Consider the following 22,706-nt stretch of genomic DNA (forward strand, 5'->3'; position numbering starts at 1 on the left):
TGATCGGCACAAGGCAAAAGAAAGAAGAGGCACCGGTTGGATTTGAACGGACAAGAAACAACATACCACTTCAAGGTTTAATCACAACCACACACTCAAGAGACGTGTCTATTCACGAAGAGACACAACTCTTCACTCCTACCCGTAGAAAACTATAAATAGGATCGTATAGTTTCATTTGTAATCACTTACTCTCATTCGATTGTACATACATTCAAGTTATTATTTATGCAAGTTTGTTTAATCACGCTCGTTCTAGAGATCAAGATCCATTTCGGGCCAACAAATTGGTATCAGAGCGTCAGGCTCTAGGCGTGGGAATCGCAAGGCATCGCAGGGAATTCGCGATCAGGTTTCAATTTCGTTTTTAAATTCGCAAATTCAATTCAGAATTTTTGATTTCGGTTCTAGGGAAATCGGTTGAACCGAAGGGTTGGTTAGGAATCTAGGGTTTGTTTGATTCCGGGGTTTAGTGTGAATTAGATTGCTTGGTTGTTTAATTGTTACACGATTCGGGTAATCGTGGGATTGTGAGATCTATTGAAACCATGAAAGTAAAAAGTTTAGTAGAAGTGAAGATTGTTCGGCAAGAAGACATGTCAGGAACAACAGGACAAAATCCAATAATAATACAGAAAGAAGGAAATTCTCTTTCCCAGTTTCAGTGTCCGATTCTGAAACCAACAAACTATACGGTTTGGGCTATTCGTATCAAGACGATTCTTGAAGCAAATGGTTTGTGGGAAACGATTGAACCAGCAGAAAATGCAACGGTAGACACCAAGAAAGATAAGTCTGCAATTGCATATCTGTTTCAAGCAATACCGGAAGATGTTGTATTGCAAGTTGCAAGTTGTAAGACTGCAAAGGAAATTTGGGATAATCTAAAGGTTAGACACGTTGGTGTTGATCGGGTACAAAAGGCGCGTATGCACACGCTATTATCAGAATTCGAATTATTGCAAATGAAGGATGACGACACTATTAATTCATTTACAGCAAAGATTAATAGTATCGTTACCCGGGCAACTGAAGTAGGATCGACATTGAGTCAACCGACTCTAGTACGAAAACTCCTAAATGGCGTACCGGATAAGTTTACTCAAATCGTTGCCTCCATGGAACAATACTCCGATCTAGAAATTATGACGCTAGAAGAAGCAGTCGGAAGATTAAAGACGTATGAAGAACGGCTCAGGTTAAAGAAAGGAAATCAAGGAGAAAGCCAAGATAGGCTTATGTTCACACATAATGATAACACCAGAGGAAGACAATCCGGAAACCGCGGACATGGTAGGTTTAACCAAACACGTGGAAATTGGCAAAACAACGGAAATAGGCAAACTCCCAGAAATGAAGGATCTACATCTAGACCTAGAAATGGAAATTCTAGAAATTGGAGGAAGTTTGCAAGAACCGACCTAAGTAAGATCCAATGTTTTAAGTGTCAGAAGTTTGGACACTTCAAGAAGGATTGTTCTGAGAAAGACGAAGTACAATAACATTCAAACCTCGTCGAGGAAGACGAAGCACCCGTATTGCTAATGGCAATACAAGAAGAAAATGTTGTTCAAGAAAGGGCTCTGCTAAACGAGGAACGTATAGAACCAACAAGTTACGCCTCAGTAGATGAAAGTCTATGGTACTTAGACAACGGGGGCAGCAACCACATGACAGGAGTGCGAAGTCACTTCAAGGAGTTAGATGAAACGGTGACAGGGCAAGTACGGTTCGGTGACGGGTCGCACGTAGAAATTAATGGCAAAGGTTCAATACTACTGGAATGTCTGAACCAAGAACAAAAGATTGTTTCACAAGTAGACTACATTCCAAGTTTGAAAAGCAACATTTTGAGCCTCAGACAACTTACAGAAATTGGTTGCAAAGTGGTTATGGACGGAAATCTACTTACTATCTGAGATCGAAATAGAAAGCTACTAATGCGAGTCAAGAGAATGAAGAACAGTCTGTACAAAGTCAAACTGAAGACTGGAAAACCAATCTGCCTACTCTCAAAGACCGAAGACATAGCATGGTTATGGCACGCAAGGTTAGGCCACCTATGTGACAACTCGTATTTAGAACCGTCTCTTGTATTACGTGTTAACTTGTATGAACGTTACGTGATTAGTTGATGTGTGATTTCGTTGAATGTTATGGGTTTTTTTATTATGTTTCGTGTTATGAAATTTGGACCGCACATCTTTCACTTGGCCCAACCCCACTCGCAACCACTTACCTGACCCGAGACCCAAGGGCGGCCCAATGATGGGTTCGGCCCACTCACCCCTTGTACGCATACATGAACCATAGGGGGTGTAGTTTCTAATTACTTGCAAAACACTTTTCACACACACAAAAACCCTAGGAGCTCTATCTCTCTCTCGTTTTCTCTTGGAACTCGATGGCAGCCCTCACGTGGAGACTTTCTCTCGGTTCAATCCAACCCCTTCAATTCGGTTAGTGTTTTCATGATACGTGTTTGATCATTGTTGTTATGAAGCCATGTTTTGATTAAATGATTAGGGTTGCATGTATGATGAACAATAATATACTACATAATTATGTTCTTGTGAATCGGATGTGTGTGATGATGATAATCGGTTACCATAGCTTGCTTTCGATTTGATTACATGATGAACTAGAACCGAATGCTTGTTAATCGGATGTGATGTTATGATTTGTGGTATTAATTGGTTTATTGTACACATGACTTAGGGTTGCATGCTAGTCCTTGGATTCGTAAATCACATGGTCCGATTATATGTTCCATAGGATATTGGACTGTTATTGTTCTTGAATTGATGATCATAGTAGTATGAATGTTCATGATTGATAAATTGAATGCTGTTTGATCCGTTTTGAAACTGCCAAAGATGTTTGCTGATATTACGGAACTGATTGAGCTGCAATTAAGGAAGTCTGTTACACATGCTTAGTCTCGACACAGGTTGCGAGTCGAGAACTCCTAGTCTCGACTCGAGACCACAGCACCAGCACAAACAGCACAATCCGAGACCACGGTTGCGGGTCCGGTTGCGACTCGAGACCGTGAAGTCTCGACTAGTACATGATGACCCGAGACCTCCTTGTTGCAACTCGAGACATTGAGGCCGGCACAACTCGAGACCGCCTAGTCTCGACTCGGGATCTCTAGTCTCGACTCGAGACCATGAACACATGCACACTGTTTTGGACTTTGCACACTGTTACGAGCCCAACCATTTGGGCCTGTTTACGTGACTATATTGTTGTTGATCTGCCATGATTATATGTGTATGCTATGATCGTTACTTGTGTACAATACGTGTGGAATATACATGCACCACTTGATTACGAACCTAACTTGTATGGTAACCATGGTAGGACGTGGTTGACCACCATACTGCTTAATTGAACTTTTCTGTGTATCTGCCGAGCAAACCAAGGTGAGTTCACACAGCCAAGGCATGGGATTCCCGGGTTGGGAATTGGGTTGGAAGATTTGAATTGGATAATTACTCGTACTTACGCTATTGCTAGACTATATACCATTGTCCTCAGGTTAGTCAGGACACTTACGTAAAACCTACGTAAACTAGTATCTACCACTGTCTCCCGGGTCGGGAGGACACTTACGTAAAACCTACGTGAACTCATACCTACTACTGTCTTCTGGGTCGGAAGGACACTTACGTAAAACCTACGTAAACCCCACGCGTACCACTGTCCTCGGGGAAGGGCACTCACGTAAAACCTACGTGACCTTGTACGTATTCCTGTTCTCGGGCTAAGAAGAACACATGGTTGAAAATAGTCTAGTAAGTATAAATATGGGAAGCCCCCACTAGTAATAAACATAACCAAGGGAAACCCCCACTAGTAGTACATACATACATGGGAAGCCCCCACTAAATGAACATACGTGTTGCTATTACGAACTTACTTACTGTGAACTCGCTCAACTAGTTGTTGACTCTCTGCTGCATGCCTTGCAGGACCTTAGGTACTTATGGAGCTTGCACAGGGAGGAGCAGGTCGTTGTGGGACATGGATCGTGGATGCCTTGTTAACGTTTAATCTTTGAACTTATGATTTACATTGGATTTACATACTTATGCTTCCGCTACTCAAATTACGTTTTGATAAACACCAATTATATTGTGATGGGTTGTTTTGACTACTTTTAATATTTAAATGCTATGTTCAATATGATTGGCGGCTTGATCCTGGTCATGTCACGCCTCCAAGCGGTGGTACTCCGCGGGTGGATTTTGGGGGTGTGACAGATTGGTATCAGAGCCATTGGTTATAGAGAGCTTGGTTTTAATATGGGAAAAACGTTTTTATTAAAACCAGACTATAACCAGAACAGTGCTCTCAACGATCCACAACGACACTTCGCTCCACGTGCAAGACTCAACATCCTAGGTAATATGGTTTATGTTTGTATTGCCTACTTGCTAGATTACATAGAACTTTGCTCGTAGTATGCTTAGATACACATGACCCTATTACATGAGAATACCTATGTGCTTACACTCTTCTGTCATCGCACTACTCGCAAACCATTCTCACTTATGCTACTTTTACTATGAAGATCATGTCTTGACGTGTTAACATGACTCAAGCCCAGTTGACGGCTCTCATTAACGAACAAGTTGCTGCGGCACTTGCAGCCGCACAAGCAGGAGGTATTTCCTGTAGTTATAACTCACACTAGGATCTTTAGGTCCTACTCTCCTAAATCAACTCTTGTGTTTAACCTTGTCCTATTCGTACACAATAGGTCAACACGCACCGCAACCAGTTTGCACTTTCAAGAACTTCATGGACTGTCGTCCAAGTACGTTCAGTGGCACGGAAGGAGCAGTGGGACTACTCCATTGGTTCGAAAAGCTCGAGTCAGTATTCGAGATGTGTGAATGCCCTGAGGCTCGCAGGGTCAAGTACGCCACTGGTACTTTGGAAGGGATTGCGCTGACTTGGTGGAACGCGCAAGTTCAGATTTTAGGGCTGGCAGCTGCTAACGCTACCCCTTGGAACGATTTTAAGGAACTGATCAAGCGAGAATACTGCACGCGTGATGACATCCACAAGTTGGAAGTGGAGCTTTATCATTTAAAAATGACGGGGTCAGAAATCGAAGCTTATACGAAACGGTCAAACGAACTGGCCATCTTGTGTCCAACTATGGTGGACCCTCCAATTAAGCGCATTGAGTTGTATCTCAAGGGTTTAGCGCCAGAAATCCAGAGCCACGTGACATCGGCTAATCTCGACAACATCCAGGATATTCAGCGACTCGCTCATCGCCTCACTGATCAGGCAGTGGATCAGGACAAGCTACCGAAACGTATCCAGCGCTACTACTGCTACCACTGTCACACCCCCAAAATCCACCTGCGGAGTATCACCGCTTGGGAGCGTGACTGACCAGGATCAAGCCACCAATCATATAGAACAATATATATAATAAAAGTAATTGCCAATAAACCAAACCAAATCCATATGAAAGGTGTTTCAAAACATAAGTAAGTCATCATTGTTTAGCGGAAGCGTATAATTAAAACCCATCGTAATAAAGTATCAACTGTCATAAGTGTTTAGCAAATCAATCACGATTCAAGCCCACAACGACCAGCTCCTCCATGTGCAAGCTCCATATACCTAACGACCTGCAAGGCATGTAACAGAAGATCAACAACTAGTTGAGCGAGTTCACAGAAAGTAAATTGCGTAATAGTATATTCGTTTGTAACATGTGGCTCTACTGGGCCGATAGTACGTTCTATTGGTGGGGGCTTCCCATGTTGTATAACCACTAGACTATTCGTAACCATAAGTGTTCTACATATCCCGAGAACAGTAACACGTACAAGTTTACGTAGGTTTTACGTAAGTAATCCTTCACAACCGAGGATAGGGGTACGCGGGGGTTTACGTAGGTTTTACGTAAGTGCCTGACACAACCGAGGCAGTAGTGAGTATAAGTTCACGTAGGTTTTACGTGAGTATCCTTCACAACCGAGGATAGCGAGTAGCATAAGTATACGTAGGTTTTACGTATGTGTCCTGCACAAGCGAGGACGATGGTATGGTAGTCTAGTAACAGTGTATGTACGTGTCTAGTCAATCTCATTCCTTCAATCCCATTCCCAAGCCCTTGGGAATCCCATGCCTTAGAAAGGGTGTGAACTCACCTTGGTTTGCTCGGTATGCTAAACTATGTGCTCCCAAATAAACAATCACGACCTATAGTACGCACGTATATTCAATCAGTTCAAGTTCATAATAGATTCGCATGCAACCTATTAACATGAAGTGTGTTTAAGCAATCATTGTCATGTAACACATAACAGTTATTCCACGTTCATCCAATCATGCATCATATCACAGAGTTCTTGGTCAATTCTAACATGGTTATTCAGTAACACACTTAACAAGGTTATCAGGCTTAACAATATCAATACTTAACAAGGTCAACAAGATTAACAGGATCAACACCTTTAACTGAGTTACATATTTAACAGGGTTGCGTGCTTAACTTAACAGAGTTAACCCTTTACAGTTTTAACAAACAAACAGTGTTAATTAACAAACTAATAGCATTAGTTACTTAACAGAGTTAACACATATAACTTGGTTAATAAAGTTAACATACTTAACTACGTTAATCAATTTAACATGATTTGTCAACTAACAGTGTTAATCACTAACAAAGTGAACAAACATCATATAACTCAGTTTACTGTACAAAAATCTTGGACGAAAACACTAGTTTCGAAAACCCTTTCTGGGCCGTACACACTCAATGCCGAAATCACCCCTTTTGGGCCGGAATCCATTGGGCCGAAAACATTATAGCCGAAATCACCTTCAATGACGAAATCCCTTTGGATTTCGTCGGTATGTGTTTTCGTCGATATGTATCATCGTCAATAACAGTTTCATAATCATTAACCCTAAAAGCATCCTAACTGTTACATCGTCCTCATCATTCAATTATCATGCAATCGTTAACAGATTGTTTGTGATTATCAAAGCTTGACATATGATTAAACACAAAACCCATAATCAATCAGTTATCTATCATCTACCATTCTTACGATTCATAAGCTTTAATAACACGGTTAATACAACAACAGGGAACCCTAGATACAACCTATCAGTTACATGGTCAAAACATCATTCTCATCATTCGATTGTCAAATAGTCGTTAGTGAATTATTAGAATCATCATGTATTCATCATACAACATATAGCCGATCTTATCATGCATAACAGAATCTTAACACTATGAACATCCATTAACTAATTTAAATGTGAAATCACTAACCGAACAAAATAATGATCCAACCCGAAGTATCTGACTTCGAATAAGGAGAGGCAGCCGTCGGGTTTCAAAGAACAGCGAGGGAGAGAAGTTGAGATGTGATTAGGGTTTCTGGTTATCGAATTCGTATACTAAAGTCCCATATTGATACTGGGCCGAAGCCCATGCTGATTTCACTGAGTCCATGCTGTACGAAAACACTCAAAGTGTTTTCATGAGTGAGAGATTTCGTGGGTGAGGGTTTTCGAAGGGTTCTAGTATCTTGTTTTAAATATGCCAAAACACTAAAACAATTATTTTATTAACATACACACATATATGCACATGCATACCATATACAAATATAGACGCGACATCTTGTGAACGAATATTAAGTCAAGTAGCAACCTTGGAAACTCGGGTTGTCACATTATCCCCAACTTGAAAGAAATTTCGTCCCGAAATTTAGCACGCGGTTACTGAGGAAGCTAGATAAGTTGTATCGTTTACTGGTTTTCCTGGGGTGTCACATCCTCCCCCCGTTGATCTGGAATTTCATCCCGAAATTCCGCAGTAGTAGCTTCAGCCTCAGTAGTGGTTGCATTGGTTTCGAATAACTGGGGTACTTTTCTTTCATTTGGTCTTCGCGTTCCCAGGTGTATTCTGGGCCACGTCGGGAGTTCCAACGAACTCGAACTAGAGGGATTCTCTTGCTTTTGAGGACCTTAACATCCCGGTCCGTGATTTCTACAGGTTCCTCGACGAACTGCAACCGCTCGTCGATAGTGAGTTCCTTAAAAGGAACTATGAGGGTCTCATCTGACAGGCACTTCTTCAGATTCGACACGTGAAATACATTGTGAACTGCACCGAGTTCAGCTGGTAGGTTTAGCTTGTAAGCCACTTTACCTATTTTCTCAATGATCTCAAATGGTCCGACGTACCGCGGATTTAATTTGCCCCGTTTGCCAAAACGAACCACACCCTTCCAGGGTGAGACTTTTAGTAAAACCCGGTCCCCGACCTGAAATTCCAACGGTTTTCTACGCTTATCCGCGTATGCTTTCTGACGGTCGCGTGCTGCCGCCATGCGTTGTCGTATTTGTGCTATTCGTTCAGTAGCATCAACTACCATTTCTGGTCCTGAAATCTGACTATCCCCCACCTCTGCCCAACAGAGAGGTGACTGGCATTTACGCCCGTACAATGCCTCGAATGGAGCGGCTTGTATGCTGGTGTGATAACTGTTATTATACGAAAACTCCACCAAAGGGAGATGCTTTTCCCAGCCGTTGCCGAAATCAATAACACATGCCCGAAGCATGTCTTCAAGAGTTTGGATCGTTCGCTCAGACTGCCCATCCGTCTGAGGATGATATGCTGTGCTCATGTCTAATCGTGAGCCAAAAGATTTGTGCATCGCTTGCCATAGCTCTGACATGAATCGTGCATCCCGATCCGAAATGATAGAGGTGGGCACCCCGTGCCTTGAAACAACTTCTTTAAGATAGATGTCTGCGAGAGTGGAGAACATATCCGTTTCCTTTATAGCCAGGAAGTGTGCAGACTTGGTGGGTCGATCCACGATCACCCATATAGTGTCATTCCCCCGCTGGGATCTGGGTAGGCCTGTAACGAAATCCATGGAAATTTTCTTCCCATTTCCATTGCGGTATCTTGGGTTGCTGGAGTAGGCCCGCTGGTTTCTGATACTCCACTTTGACTTTTGCACATGTCAAACACTTGCCGACGTAAGTAGCAATGTGGGTCTTCATGCTAGGCCACCAATATTGTCACACCCCCAAAATCCCACACGCGGAGTACCACCGCTTGGGAGCGTGACTGACCAGGATCAAGCCACCAATCATATTGAACATGTAAATATATAGTAAAAGTTATCCATCAATACGAAAGGTGTTTATCAAAACCAACATAGTTAAGTATAGCGGAAGCATTAATGTAAAAACCCAATCATAAATATTAATGTATGAAATGACATAAGTAATCACGATCCATTTGCCCACAACGACCTGCTCCTCCTTGTGCAAGCTCCATAATGTACCTAAGGTCCTGCAAGGCATGCAGCAAATAATCAACAACTAGTTGAGCGAGTTCACAGAAAGTAAGTTCATAACAGTAATGCGTAAGTTCATCTAGTGGGGGCTTCCCATGCAAGTATATGCTACTGGTGGGGGATTCCCACATTTATCCTTAATAATGGGGGCTTCCCATTATGGTACTTACTAGACTATTTGCAACCATGTGTTCTTCTTAATCCGAGAACAGGAATACGTACAAGGTCACGCAGGATTTACGTGAGTGCCCTTCCCCGAGGACAGTGGTACGCGTGGGGTTTACGTAGGATTTACGTAAGTGTCCTTCCGACCCGGAAGACAGTAGTGGGTGTTAGGTTACGCAGGATTTACGTAAGTGTCCTCCCGACCCGGGAGACAATGGTAGATACTAGTTTACGTAGGTTTTACGTAAGTGTCCTGACTATCCTGAGGACGATGGTCTATAGTCTAGTGATTGCGCAAGTACGAGTAATCATTCCATATCAAACATTCCAACCCAATTCCCAACCCGGGAATCCCATGCCTTGGCTGTGTGAACTCACCTTGGTTTGCTCGGCAGGTGCATAAAAGGTTTCTTGTACTATAGTGGTCAATCTCGTCCTAATAAGGTTACCACGCAAGTCAGGTTTTGACTCCAAGAAATGCACGTAGGTATCACACATAAGCTAACAGATAACGTGCACGTAATAATCATGACAAGCACATAACATAAGTTAACTGTCATAACATGTCCATCTTGTGAAACTATGAGTCGGTCCAATAACCTCCGGCCCAAATATCGTAACAAATCAACAATACAATCTCGGCCCAAATAACATACATGAGTGACTTGTGCGATCCAATGTCTAAGCCCAAAAGATAATCGATCATAACGGTCAAATAACATATCGGCCCAATTAATCAATACCTAAGCCTTGTGCGACCCGGACAATTTTGTACGATCCGGATAGCTTGTGCGAACCCTTTGGGTTGTGCGATCCAATCCAGCCCAACCCAACATGTCACCCGGCCCAACAGTTACAATCATAACACTTGTGCGGTCCAGCTTCATTACCCAGCCCAAGACTACGGCCCAAAAACTAACCTTAGGCCTTGTGCGATTTTTTTGTGGGTTGTGCGGTCGGTCTTTGGGCTTTGAGGCCCAGCAGTAAATGTGCGATCCGATACACATACGGCCCAAATTAGACATCAGCCAACAATCTTGTGCGACTGAGGGCTGCTTGTGCGTTCGGGTCCTCTTGTGCGAAGAGACCCCTTGTGCGACCACGGGTCTTGTGCGACCGGTTAACAAATCCGGAAATTATGTATATTAGTTACAACCCATTTAATAGTTTCCATATTACCGAGTCAATCAATCAACATCAACAGTTTCACAATTAACTAATTCTCGATCAAACAAGGCAACTTATTCTTAAATCCATATGAACTCTCATGAACCCTAGATGATCGATAATCATGAACAATCATTCAAAACACCTAAACATACTCGTTTAAAGGTTTCAATTATCTCATGATACTTCTATCTTGTCCATATAACATTCTGGTTTCATGCAGCCAATTATCATTCATACAACCTTAATCACAGCAACAATCAATCCAAAGACATAGCATAGAAACATAGTAACATCACATCGGTTTAGCTTAATATCACATATATGATCCTAATCGGTTTTGTCTATCATGGTACCATATCAACATTCAACAAGGAAACAATAACAAAATACTAACCAATCAGAATCAAACGACAAGAGAGTGGTCCGATTGAAAAGCAAGATCTTCGATTGCCAAGGGGATGCTTGCCGTCGGCTTAGGGAGAGGTGAGAGCAAGTAGGGTTTGTAATTTGTGTGTGTGTTATGATTTTGCAACAAGTGAGGAAACAACCCCCACGGGTGATTATTTGTTTGCGTAGAAGAGAAGTGGGCCGGCCCATCATGGCTGCCCCCTTCTGGTCCGATTCCAAGCAACACAGCCCAAAGGGCTTGTGCGATTGATTGTGAAGTGTTGTGCGGTTTGGGCTCAATCACTATTCTAACATTCAACACATAGCATATAACCATAACATATCATGTATTCATTCAAATAATATGGTTCCCATAAGCATGTAACGTTACACAAGGTAAGTCTAAAGTACGAGTTGTCACATTATCCCCAACTAAAAAGAAATTTCGTCCCGAAATTTGGTATGCACTTACTGAGGAAGCTAGGTGAGTTATATCGTTCACTGGTTTTCCCGGGGTGTCACATCCTCCCCTCGTTGATCTGGAATTTCGTCCCGAAATTCCGAAGTAGTAGCTTCAGCCTCAGTAGTGGTTGCATTGGTTCCGAATAACTGGGGGTACTTTTCTGTCATCCTGTCTTCGCGTTCCCAGGTGTACTCTGGACCACGTTTGGAGTTCCAACGTACTCGAACAAGAGGGATTCTCTTGTTTTTGAGGACCTTCACATCCCGGTCCGTGATTTCTACAGGTTCTTCGACGAACTGCAACCGCTCGTCGATAGTGAGTTCTTTGAAAGGAATGATAAGGGTCTCATCTGATAGGCACTTTTTCAGATTTGACACGTGAAAGACATTGTGAACTGCACCGAGTTCAGCTGGTAGGTTCAACTTGTAGGCCACTTTGCCGATTTTCTCAATGATTTCGAACGGTCCGACGTACCGCGGATTTAGTTTGCCCCGTTTGCCAAAACGAACCACACCCTTCCAGGGTGAGACTTTAAGTAAAACCCGGTCCCCGACCTGAAATTCCAATGGCTTTCTACGCTTGTCCGCGTAGGCTTTCTGACGGTCGCGTGCTGCCGCCATGCGTTGTCGTATCTGTGCTATCTTTTCCGTGGCGTCCACTACAATCTCTGGACCCGTAATCTGACTATCGCCCACCTCTGCCCAACAGAGAGGTGACCGGCATTTACGTCCGTACAATGCCTCGAATGGAGCGGCTTGAATGCTGGTGTGATAACTATTATTATACGAGAACTCCACTAAAGGGAGGTGCTTTTCCCAGCCGTTGCCGAAGTCTATAACGCATGCCCTAAGCATGTCTTCAAGAGTTTGAATCGTTCGCTCAGACTGCCCATCCGTCTGAGGATGATATGCTGTGCTCATGTCCAATCGTGAGCCGAAAGATTTGTGCATCGCTTGCCATAGTTCTGACGTGAATCGTGCATCGCGATCCGAAATGATGGATGTGGGCACCCCATGCCTCGAAACAACTTCTTTAAGATAGACGTCTGCGAGAGTGGAGAACTTATCCGTTTCCTTTATAGCTAGGAAGTGTGCAGACTTGGTGAGTCGATCCACGATCACCCATATGGTATCATTTCCCCGCTGGGATCTAGGTAGGCCTGTAACGAAATCCATGGAAATTTCTTCCCATTTCCATTGCGGTATCGTGGGTTGCTGAAGTAGACCCGCTGGTTTCTGGTATTCCACCTTGACTCTCGCACAGGTCAAGCACTTGCCGACATAACTAGCGATGTGGGCCTTCATGCTAGGCCACCAATAAGTAGTTCTGATGTCTTGGTACATCTTGTCCGACCCTGAATGTACTGAGTAGCGAGACTTGTGAGCTTCATCCATTACAAGTTCGCGTAGACCGCCATAAAGTGGGACCCAAATATGCCCCGTTACATAGTAGGCGCCGTCTGCCTTCTGTTCTAATCGTTGCCTTGAGCCGCGTAGGGCTTCAGCCCTGACGTTTTCTGGTTTCAATGCTTCTGCCTGAGCATCTCGTATCTGTGTAGGAAGGCTAGACTGAATCGTAAGCTGCAGCGCTCGTACGCGCCGTGGTAAAGTGTCTTTCCGACTGAGGGCATCAGCCACAACATTGGCTTTGCCTGGATGGTACTTGATGGCGCATTCGTAATCGTTCAGTAGTTCAACCCATCGTCGTTGACGCATGTTCAAATCCTTCTGCTTAAGAATATGCTCGAGACTCCTGTGATCGGTGTAAATCGTGCACCTGGTACCGTACAGGTAGTGTCGCCATATCTTAAGCGCGAAAACAACAGCTCCCAGCTCTAAATCGTGCGTCGTGTAGTTCCGTTCGTGAATCTTAAGTTGGCGTGAAGCGTAAGCAATAACCTTGTCGCGCTGCATTAACACACATCCAAGACCCTGGATGGATGCATCACAATAAACCACGAAATCGTCCGTGCCCTCTGGCAAAGAGAGGATAGGTGCACTGCAAAGTCTATCCTTTAAGTGCTGAAAAGCAGTCTCCTGGGGCTCTCCCCAGCGATAGGTGACACCCTTCTGTGTCAGTAACGTAAGCGGCTGAGCAATCTTCGAGAAATCCTTGATAAACCATCTATAGTACCCCGCCAAACCCAAAAATTGGCGTATTTTCGTTGGTGTACGTGGTGCAGGCCAGTTCCTGATCGAGTCTACCTTGGATGGATCAACATGAATCCCATCCTTGTTCACTACATGGCCTAAGAAGTGGACTTCACGAAGCCAGAAGTCACATTTCGAAAACTTAGCGTACAGCTGTTCCTTCCGTAGGAGTTCCAAAATAAGGCGTAGGTGCTGCTCGTGTTCCCCCTGACTCTTGGAGTAGATCAGAATGTCGTCGATGAAGACAATGACAAACTTGTCAAGATAGGGTTTGCACACCCTGTTCATGAGGTCCATAAATACGGCAGGCGCGTTCGTCAACCCGAACGGCATGACAAGAAACTCGTAGTGGCCGTAGCGAGTTCTGAATGCTGTTTTGGAGACGTCCTCCTCCCGGACTCTCAGTTGATGATAACCTGACCTCAGGTCTATCTTCGAATAGTAGCACGACCCTTGCAACTGGTCGAATAGGTCGTCTATGCGTGGAAGAGGATAACGGTTCTTCACCGTCACCTTGTTCAGTTCCCTGTAGTCTATACACATCCTGAAGGTACCTGTGACAACTCAAATTTCCAAAATTTCTATTTCGTATTTATTGCACGATCGTGTATTGATTACCATGAAGTTATTTATGGTTTGATTGTTTGGTTGTATTTGTGAAACTTGTCAAATGTGTGAACTTGTTAGTGTGAAACACAAAGATCCTTCGAAGGATAGGTCCAACCTTCGAAGGATCACGAAACATGACTTACGGATCGAAGGATCACGAAACATATCCTTCGACCAAGGACTCTATCCTTCGAACAAAGATAGGATCCTTCGACATCTTTCGGCCCAGTCTTTCTGATGGGCTTGGCCCATTCCTGTGATACGTTTTATATACGTGAATGCATGTAAGTCGACAGTTATTTCAAAAACCCTAGTTCCATTGTGTGTGTGTGACGGCATAGCAGACCCATTCTCTGTTCGAAGATCTCGTTCCGTAATCCAGATTTTCCGGTTAGTGTGTGATGTTGTTTATGTTAGTAGATGATGCTTTGAGTGTATATGATTGCATGATTTATCAATTGTCTTGCAATATGTTGTTTGTATGTTAACCGGATATGTATGTTAATCGGATATGGATGTTAATCGGATATGTATGTTAATCGGATATGGATGTTAATCGGATGTGTATGTTAATCGGATCTGTTGTGATGATGTTTAATGATAATGTTTTGTGGATCGGCTGTGATATTATGCAATTCGGAATTTTTATTATTCATGGAACCGGAACATAATATGATTAAGTGTTATTATTGTTCATGTGGTTAAATTAGGGTTCATGAGGTTTAATATGAAACTCCCTGTTTGATCGATTCTGAGGTAACCGAATACTTGAATTTGTGTTAATTGATAATCACGGATAAACTTGGAAACTTTGAGTAAACGTAACTGATATTTATCGAAAGATATTAGTTATTCGAAACATAGTTGTGACCGAAAGATACTTGTTAGTCGAAACATAGTCGTTGTGACCGAAAGATACTTGTCCTTCGAACCATAGTAGTGTTGACCGAAGGATAGCATTGACCGAACCATAGTAGTGTTGACCGAAAGATAACAGCGTGGTCGAAAGATGACATTTGGTTCGAAGCATAACAATTGGTCCGAAAGATAACTGTGATAACTAATATGTCGAAAGATAACAGTTGGGTCGAAAGATAATGGGGGGTTATGAACATACTTTGAATGATGCTTGATTTATTTGGCATGCCATGCTTGGTGATGAATGTTAACAATTGTATTCGTGTACACTAGCTGATAATTAAATGTGAAATGATACGTGTTGTGCCGATATGCAAACTGACTGTTATGTGATACATGATTGATGCATGGTATTGGCTATCAAGCACTATGTGACATTAGATTGCATGCGTATCATTGCGAACATGAACTGATTTGTTATACGTGCATACAATAGGACGTGATTAATTACTTGTGAGTGCATAACCTAGCATACCGAGCAAACCAAGGTGAGTTCACACTCCTACTAAGGCATGGGATTCCCGGGTCATGGGAATGGGTTAAAGGTTATCATTGACTAAGAACGTATATATGCTTTTCCTAGACTATCACCTATCATGGTCCTCGGATGTCAGGACGGTTCCGTAGGTTGGGATAACACCTACGTGGTCACATGCCAATTACTGCCTCGGATGTCAGGCACGCACGTAAAACCTACGTGTACGCATTACTTACTTCTATCCTCGGTTAAGAAGGATACGTGCGTAAAACCTACGCACACCCCATACGCGCTACTGTTCTCGGACGAAGAACAGGGATAATACGAATAGTCTAGTGGTCACATAACATGGGAAGCCCCCACCTGTATAACTTACTATTGGCCCTGTAGAGCCACCCGTTACTTACTGTTACGCATTTACTTACTGTGAACTCGCTCAACTAGTTTGTTGATCATTCTGTTACATGCCTTGCAGATCGTTAGGTACTTGGAGCTTGCACTGGAGAAGCGGGTCGTTGTGGGCAAGGATCGTGGTTTCTACGTTGAACTATTATGACATTTAAAACTATTAACTATTGTTGGTTTATTTACTATGCTTCCGCTACACTTTGAAACTATGGTTATGTTTTGAACACCTATCGTATTGAATGGATGGTTTACATTTATTTTACTTAATATTAATTACATGTTCAATATGATTGGTGGCTTGATCCTGGTCAGTCACGCTCCCAAGCGGTGATACTCCGCGTGTGGATTTTGGGGGTGTGACAGATTGGTATCAGAGCCATTGGTTATAGAGAACTTGGTTTTAATATGGAAAAACGTTTTTATTAAAACCAGACTATAACCAGAACAGTGCTCTCAACGATCCACACCGACGCTTCGCTCCACGTGCAAGACTCAACTTCCTAGGTAATAAGGTTTATGTTTATTGCCTACATGCTAGAATTTGCATAGAACTTTGCTCGTAGTATGCTTACATTACCTTGCTCACAACTTGTCATTGCATGAGAATACTTATGTGCTTACACTCTTCTGTCATCGCACTATTCGCGAACCTTTCTCACTTATGTTGCCTTTGATGTGAAGATCAATGGCCGCACGAATTAACATGACTCAAGCCCAGCTAGAGGCTCTCGTTGCTGCGGCAGTTGCAGCCGCCCAAGCAGGTAGTATACCCTGCAGTATAGACACTAGGATCTTTAGATCCTACATTAATTCTTGTACTTAACTTTGCCCTATTCGTACACAATAGGTCAACCCGCTCAGCAACAACCTGGGTGCACCTTCAAGAATTTCATGGATTGTCGTCCTAGCTCGTTCAGTGGCACGGAGGGAGCAGTTGGACTCCTCCACTGGTTTGAAAAGCTCGAGTCGGTTTTCGAAATGTGTGAATGCCCTGAGGCTCGCAGGGTGAAGTTCGCCACTGGCACACTTGAAGGGATTGCGCTCACTTGGTGGAACGCACAAGTGCAGATCTTAGGGTTGGCAGCTGCTAACGCCACACCCTGGAATGATTTCAAAGAACTGATCAAGAGGGAATACTGCACTAGAGAAGACATTCACAAGTTGGAGGACGAGTTGTATAACTTGAAAATGGTTGGTTCGGAAATCGAAGCTTACACCAAGAGATCGAATGAGTTGGCTGTGTTATGTCCAACTATGGTGGACCCTCCATACAAGCGTATTGAGTTGTATCTCAAAGGTTTGGCACCAGAAATACAGAGCCACGTTACCTCGGCTAACCTCAACAACATCCAGGAAATCCAGCGTCTCGCTCATCGCATCACCGATCAGGCAGTGGATCAGAATAAACTGCCTAAGCGCGTCAGCGCTACTGCTACAGTCACTCCTTCAGCTACTCCCGTTACCCTCAGTGACAACAAGAGGAAATGGGAGGGGGATTCAAGCAAAGCATCAATTTCGGTTCAGTCCCAGAATCAGCAGCGAAAGACTGGCAACTATCAAAGCCCTAACCAGCAGTCGTCAGGTAGCCACAGGCAGGGTGGATACCGAGGAAACCTTCCAAAGTGTAACAACTGCAACAGGCACCACAACGGCCAGTGTAACAAGGGCCGTTGTCAAAGATGCCTCAAGATGGGTCACGAGGCCAAAGACTGTAGAAGCCCTCGTCCTGCGAATCAGGATCAGCAGCAGCCACCGGCACAGCAGAATCAGCAACAGGGCAACAAGGGGTGCTATAATTGTGGTGCTGAAGGTCACATCAAGAGACACTGCCCTCAGCTAAACAGGAACCAGAACAACAACAATCAGGGCAACGGGAACAATAACAACAATAACGGGGGAAACAACAACAACAATGGCAACGAAGCTCGGGGTCGTGCTTTTGTGCTAGGTCGGGGTGACGCAGTGAATGATCCCAATGTGGTTATGGGTAAGTTTCTTCTCGACGATATTTATGTTACTGTCTTATTTGATTCGGGTGCTGATACAAGCTATATGTCATTGAAAATGAGTAAATTATTAAAACGTACACCAACACCCCTAGACACCAAACACGTCGTAGAACTAGCCAATGGTAAAAGTGTAGAAGCCGCACAGGTAGTCAAGGGTTGTAGTATTGTTCTAGCGGGTCAGACTTTCTCGATTGATCTCATACCCATAGTTTTGGGTAGTTTCGACGTCGTCATCGGTATGGATTGGTTATCCCAACATCACGCGGAGATCTTATGCAAAGAAAAAGTTATTCGTATTCCTCGCTCCAGTCAAGAACCTCTCGAAGTACAAGGTGACAAGAGTGGTGCTGTGGTTGGCATCATTTCTTTCTTAAAGGCGCAGAAATGTTTACGAAAGGGACATACTGCCATTCTGGCACTTGTCACTGACGCATCAGCAAAGGAAAAGAAGCTGGAGGATATACCAGTTGTGCGTGATTTTCCTCAAGTGTTTCCTGAAGATTTACCTGGTTTACCACCTCATCGTCAAGTCGAGTTTCAGATTGAGTTAGCTCCTGGAGCAGCACCAATAGCCCGCGCACCGTATCGTTTAGCTCCAACCGAACTGGAAGAACTGTCGAAGCAGCTACAAGAGCTCTTGGAAAAGGGCTTTATTCGTCCAAGCTCTTCGCCTTGGGGAGCTCCAGTGTTATTTGTGAAGAAGAAAGACGGTACGTTCAGGATGTGCATCGACTACCGCGAACTCAATAAGGTGACGGTGAAGAACCGTTATCCTCTTCCGCGCATAGATGACCTATTCGACCAGTTGCAAGGGTCGTGTTACTATTCCAAGATTGATTTAAGGTCAGGGTATCATCAGCTGAGAGTCCGGGATGAGGACGTCTCCAAAACCGCTTTCAGAACTCGCTACGGTCATTACGAGTTTCTTGTCATGCCATTCGGGCTTACGAACGCGCCTGCAGTCTTCATGGATCTTATGAACAGGGTGTGCAAACCTTATCTTGATAAGTTTGTTATCGTTTTCATCGACGACATTTTGATTTACTCCAAGAGTCAGGAGGAGCACGAGCAGCACTTACGTCTTATCTTGGAACTTCTTCGAAAAGAGCAATTGTACGCAAAGTTTTCAAAATGCGACTTCTGGCTTCGTGAAGTCCACTTCTTAGGCCATGTGGTGAACAAGGATGGGATTCATGTCGATCCATCCAAGGTTGATTCGATCAGAAACTGGCCAGCACCACGTACACCGACAGAAATACGCCAATTCTTGGGTTTGGCGGGTTACTACAGGCGATTTATTAAAGACTTCTCAAAGATCGCGCAACCACTTACTATGCTAACACAGAAAGGTGTCGTTTACAGATGGGGTAATACGCAAGAGACCGCTTTTCGGTACTTAAAGGATAGGCTTTGCAGCGCACCTATTCTCTCATTGCCAGAGGGCACGGATGACTTCGTGGTTTTTTGTGACGCATCGATACAGGGGCTTGGTTGTGTATTGATGCAGCGGGATAAAGTTATTGCCTACGCTTCGCGGCAACTCAAGGTTCATGAACGGAACTACACGACGCACGATTTAGAGCTGGGAGCTGTTGTTTTCGCGCTTAAGATATGGCGACACTACCTGTACGGTACCAAGTGCACGATTTACACCGATCACAGGAGTCTCGAGCATATTCTTAAGCAAAAGGATTTGAATATGCGTCAACGGAGATGGGTTGAACTTCTAAACGACTATGAATGCGCCATCAAGTATCATCCAGGCAAGGCCAATGTTGTGGCTGATGCCCTCAGTCGGAAAGACACTCTACCTAAGCGCGTGCGAGCGCTACAGCTTACTATTCAGTCCAGTCTTCCTGCACAGATACGAGCTGCTCAGTTAGAAGCACTGAAACCCGAAAACGTCAAAGCTGAAGCCTTACGCGGCTCAAGGCAACGCATGGAACAAAAGGAAGACGGCGCCTACTATGTAATGGGGCGTATTTGGGTCCCACTTTATGGCGGTTTACGCGAACTTGTAATGGATGAAGCTCACAAGTCTCGCTATTCGGTGCATCCAGGGTCGGATAAAATGTACCACGACATCAGCACTACTTATTGGTGGCCTAGTATGAAGGCTCACATCGCTACGTACGTTGGAAAATGCTTAACCTGTGCGAGAGTCAAGGTTGAATATCAGAAACCAGCTGGTCTACTTCAGCAGCCTAAGATACCGCAATGGAAATGGGAAGAAATTTCCATGGATTTTGTTACAGGTCTACCTAGATCTCAGCGTCGGAACGATACAATATGGGTCATAGTTGATCGACTCACCAAGTCTGCACACTTCCTGCCGATCAAGGAAACGGACAAGTTCTCCACTCTCGCAGACGTCTATCTTAAAGAAGTTGTTTCGAGGCACGGAGTGCCCACCTCTATTATTTCGGATCGCGATGCACGATTCACGTCAGAGCTTTGGCAAGCGATGCACAAATCCTTCGGCTCACGATTAGACATGAGCACAGCATATCATCCTCAGACGGATGGGCAGTCTGAGCGAACTATCCAAACTCTAGAAGACATGCTTCGAGCGTGTGTCATCGATTTCGGCAACGGCTGGGAAAAGCACCTCCCTTTAGTGGAGTTTTCATACAATAACAGCTATCATACCAGCATTCAAGCCGCTCCATTCGAGGCACTGTACGGACGTAAATGCCGGTCACCTCTCTGTTGGGCAGAGGTGGGGGATAGTCAAATTACGGGTCCAGAGATTGTAGTGGACGCCACAGAAAAGATTGCGCAGATACGACAACGCATGGCGGCAGCATGCGACCGTCAGAAAGCCTACGCGGACAGGCGTAGAAAGCCATTGGAATTTGAGGTCGGGGACCGGGTTTTATTGAAAGTTTCACCCTGGAAGGGTGTGGTTCGATTTGGTAAACGAGGCAAACTGAATCCGCGGTACGTCGGACCATTCGAAATCTTAGAAAAGATTGGCAAAGTAGCCTATAGATTAAACCTACCAGCTGAACTCGGTGGAGTTCACAATGTATTTCACGTGTCGAATCTGAAGAAATGCCTATCAGATGAGACCCTTATAGTTCCTTTTAAGGAACTCACTATCGACGAGCGGTTGCAGTTCGTCGAGGAACCAGTTGAAATCACGGACCGGGATGTTAAGGTCCTCAAACACAAGAGAATCCCTCTTGTTCGAGTTCGTTGGAACTCCCAGCGTGGCCCAGAGTATACCTGGGAACGCGAAGACCAGATGAAAGAAAAGTACCCCCAGCTATTCGAAACCAATGCATCCACTTCTTAGGCTGAAGCTACTACTACTGAATTTCGGGACGAAATTCCAAATCAACGGGGGGATGATGTGACACCCCAGGAAAACCAGTGAACGATGTAACTTACCCAGCTTCCTCAGTGAGTGCGTACCAAATTTCGGGACGAAATTTCTTTTAAGTTGGGGATAATGTGACAACTCAAATTTCCAAAATTTCTATTTCGTATTTATTGCACGATCATGTATTGATTACCATGAAGTTATTTATGGTTTGATTGTTTGGTTGTATTTGTGAAACTTGTCAAATGTGTGAACTTGTTAGTGTGAAACACAAAGATCCTTCGAAGGATAGGTCCAACCTTCGAAGGATCACGAAACATGACTTACGGATCGAAGGATCACGAAACATATCCTTCGACCAAGGACTCTATCCTTCGAACAAAGATAGGATCCTTCGACATCTTTCGGCCCAGTCTTTCTGATGGGCTTGGCCCATTCCTGTGATACGTTTTATATACGTGAATGCATGTAAGTCGACAGTTATTTCAAAAACCCTAGTTCCATTGTGTGTGTGTGACGGCATAGCAGACCCATTCTTTGTTCGAAGATCTCGTTCCGTAATCCAGATTTTCCGGTTAGTGTGTGATGTTGTTTATGTTAGTAGATGATGCTTTGAGTGTATATGATTGCATGATTTATCAATTGTCTTGCAATATGTTGTTTGTATGTTAACCGGATATGTATGTTAATCGGATATGGATGTTAATCGGATATGTATGTTAATCGGATATGGATGTTAATCGGATGTGTATGTTAATCGGATCTGTTGTGATGATGTTTAATGATAATGTTTTGTGGATCGGCTGTGATATTATGCAATTCGGAATTTTTATTATTCATGGAACCGGAACATAATATGATTAAGTGTTATTATTGTTCATGTGGTTAAATTAGGGTTCATGAGGTTTAATATGAAACTCCCTGTTTGATCGATTCTGAGGTAACCGAATACTTGAATTTGTGTTAATTGATAATCACGGATAAACTTGGAAACTTTGAGTAAACGTAACTGATATTTATCGAAAGATATTAGTTATTCGAAACATAGTTGTGACCGAAAGATACTTGTTAGTCGAAACATAGTCGTTGTGACCGAAAGATACTTGTCCTTCGAACCATAGTAGTGTTGACCGAAGGATAGCATTGACCGAACCATAGTAGTGTTGACCGAAAGATAACAGCGTGGTCGAAAGATGACATTTGGTTCGAAGCATAACAATTGGTCCGAAAGATAACTGTGATAACTAATATGTCGA

At 43.7% G+C, this 22,706-nt stretch overlaps 1 protein-coding gene across 1 annotated transcript; it reads left to right on the forward strand.

Moving 5' to 3' along the window:
* Positions 1 to 548: 548 nt before the first annotated feature.
* On the forward strand, positions 549 to 1,502 carry LOC110892594. The gene has a single exon (XM_022139752.1). The coding sequence runs from the start codon at positions 549 to 551 to the stop codon at positions 1,500 to 1,502; it is 954 nt and encodes a 317-aa protein (XP_021995444.1).
* Positions 1,503 to 22,706: the final 21,204 nt, after the last annotated feature.

Source organism: Helianthus annuus, chromosome 2 (assembly GCF_002127325.2).
Source record: "Helianthus annuus cultivar XRQ/B chromosome 2, HanXRQr2.0-SUNRISE, whole genome shotgun sequence".
In the NCBI taxonomy this organism is placed as follows: Eukaryota; Viridiplantae; Streptophyta; class Magnoliopsida; order Asterales; family Asteraceae; genus Helianthus; species Helianthus annuus.

Coding starts and splice junctions, on each gene's coding strand:
- LOC110892594 (XM_022139752.1), top strand. CDS start 549: ATGAAAGTAAAAAGTTTAGTAGAAGTGAAGATTGTTCGGCAAGAAGAC.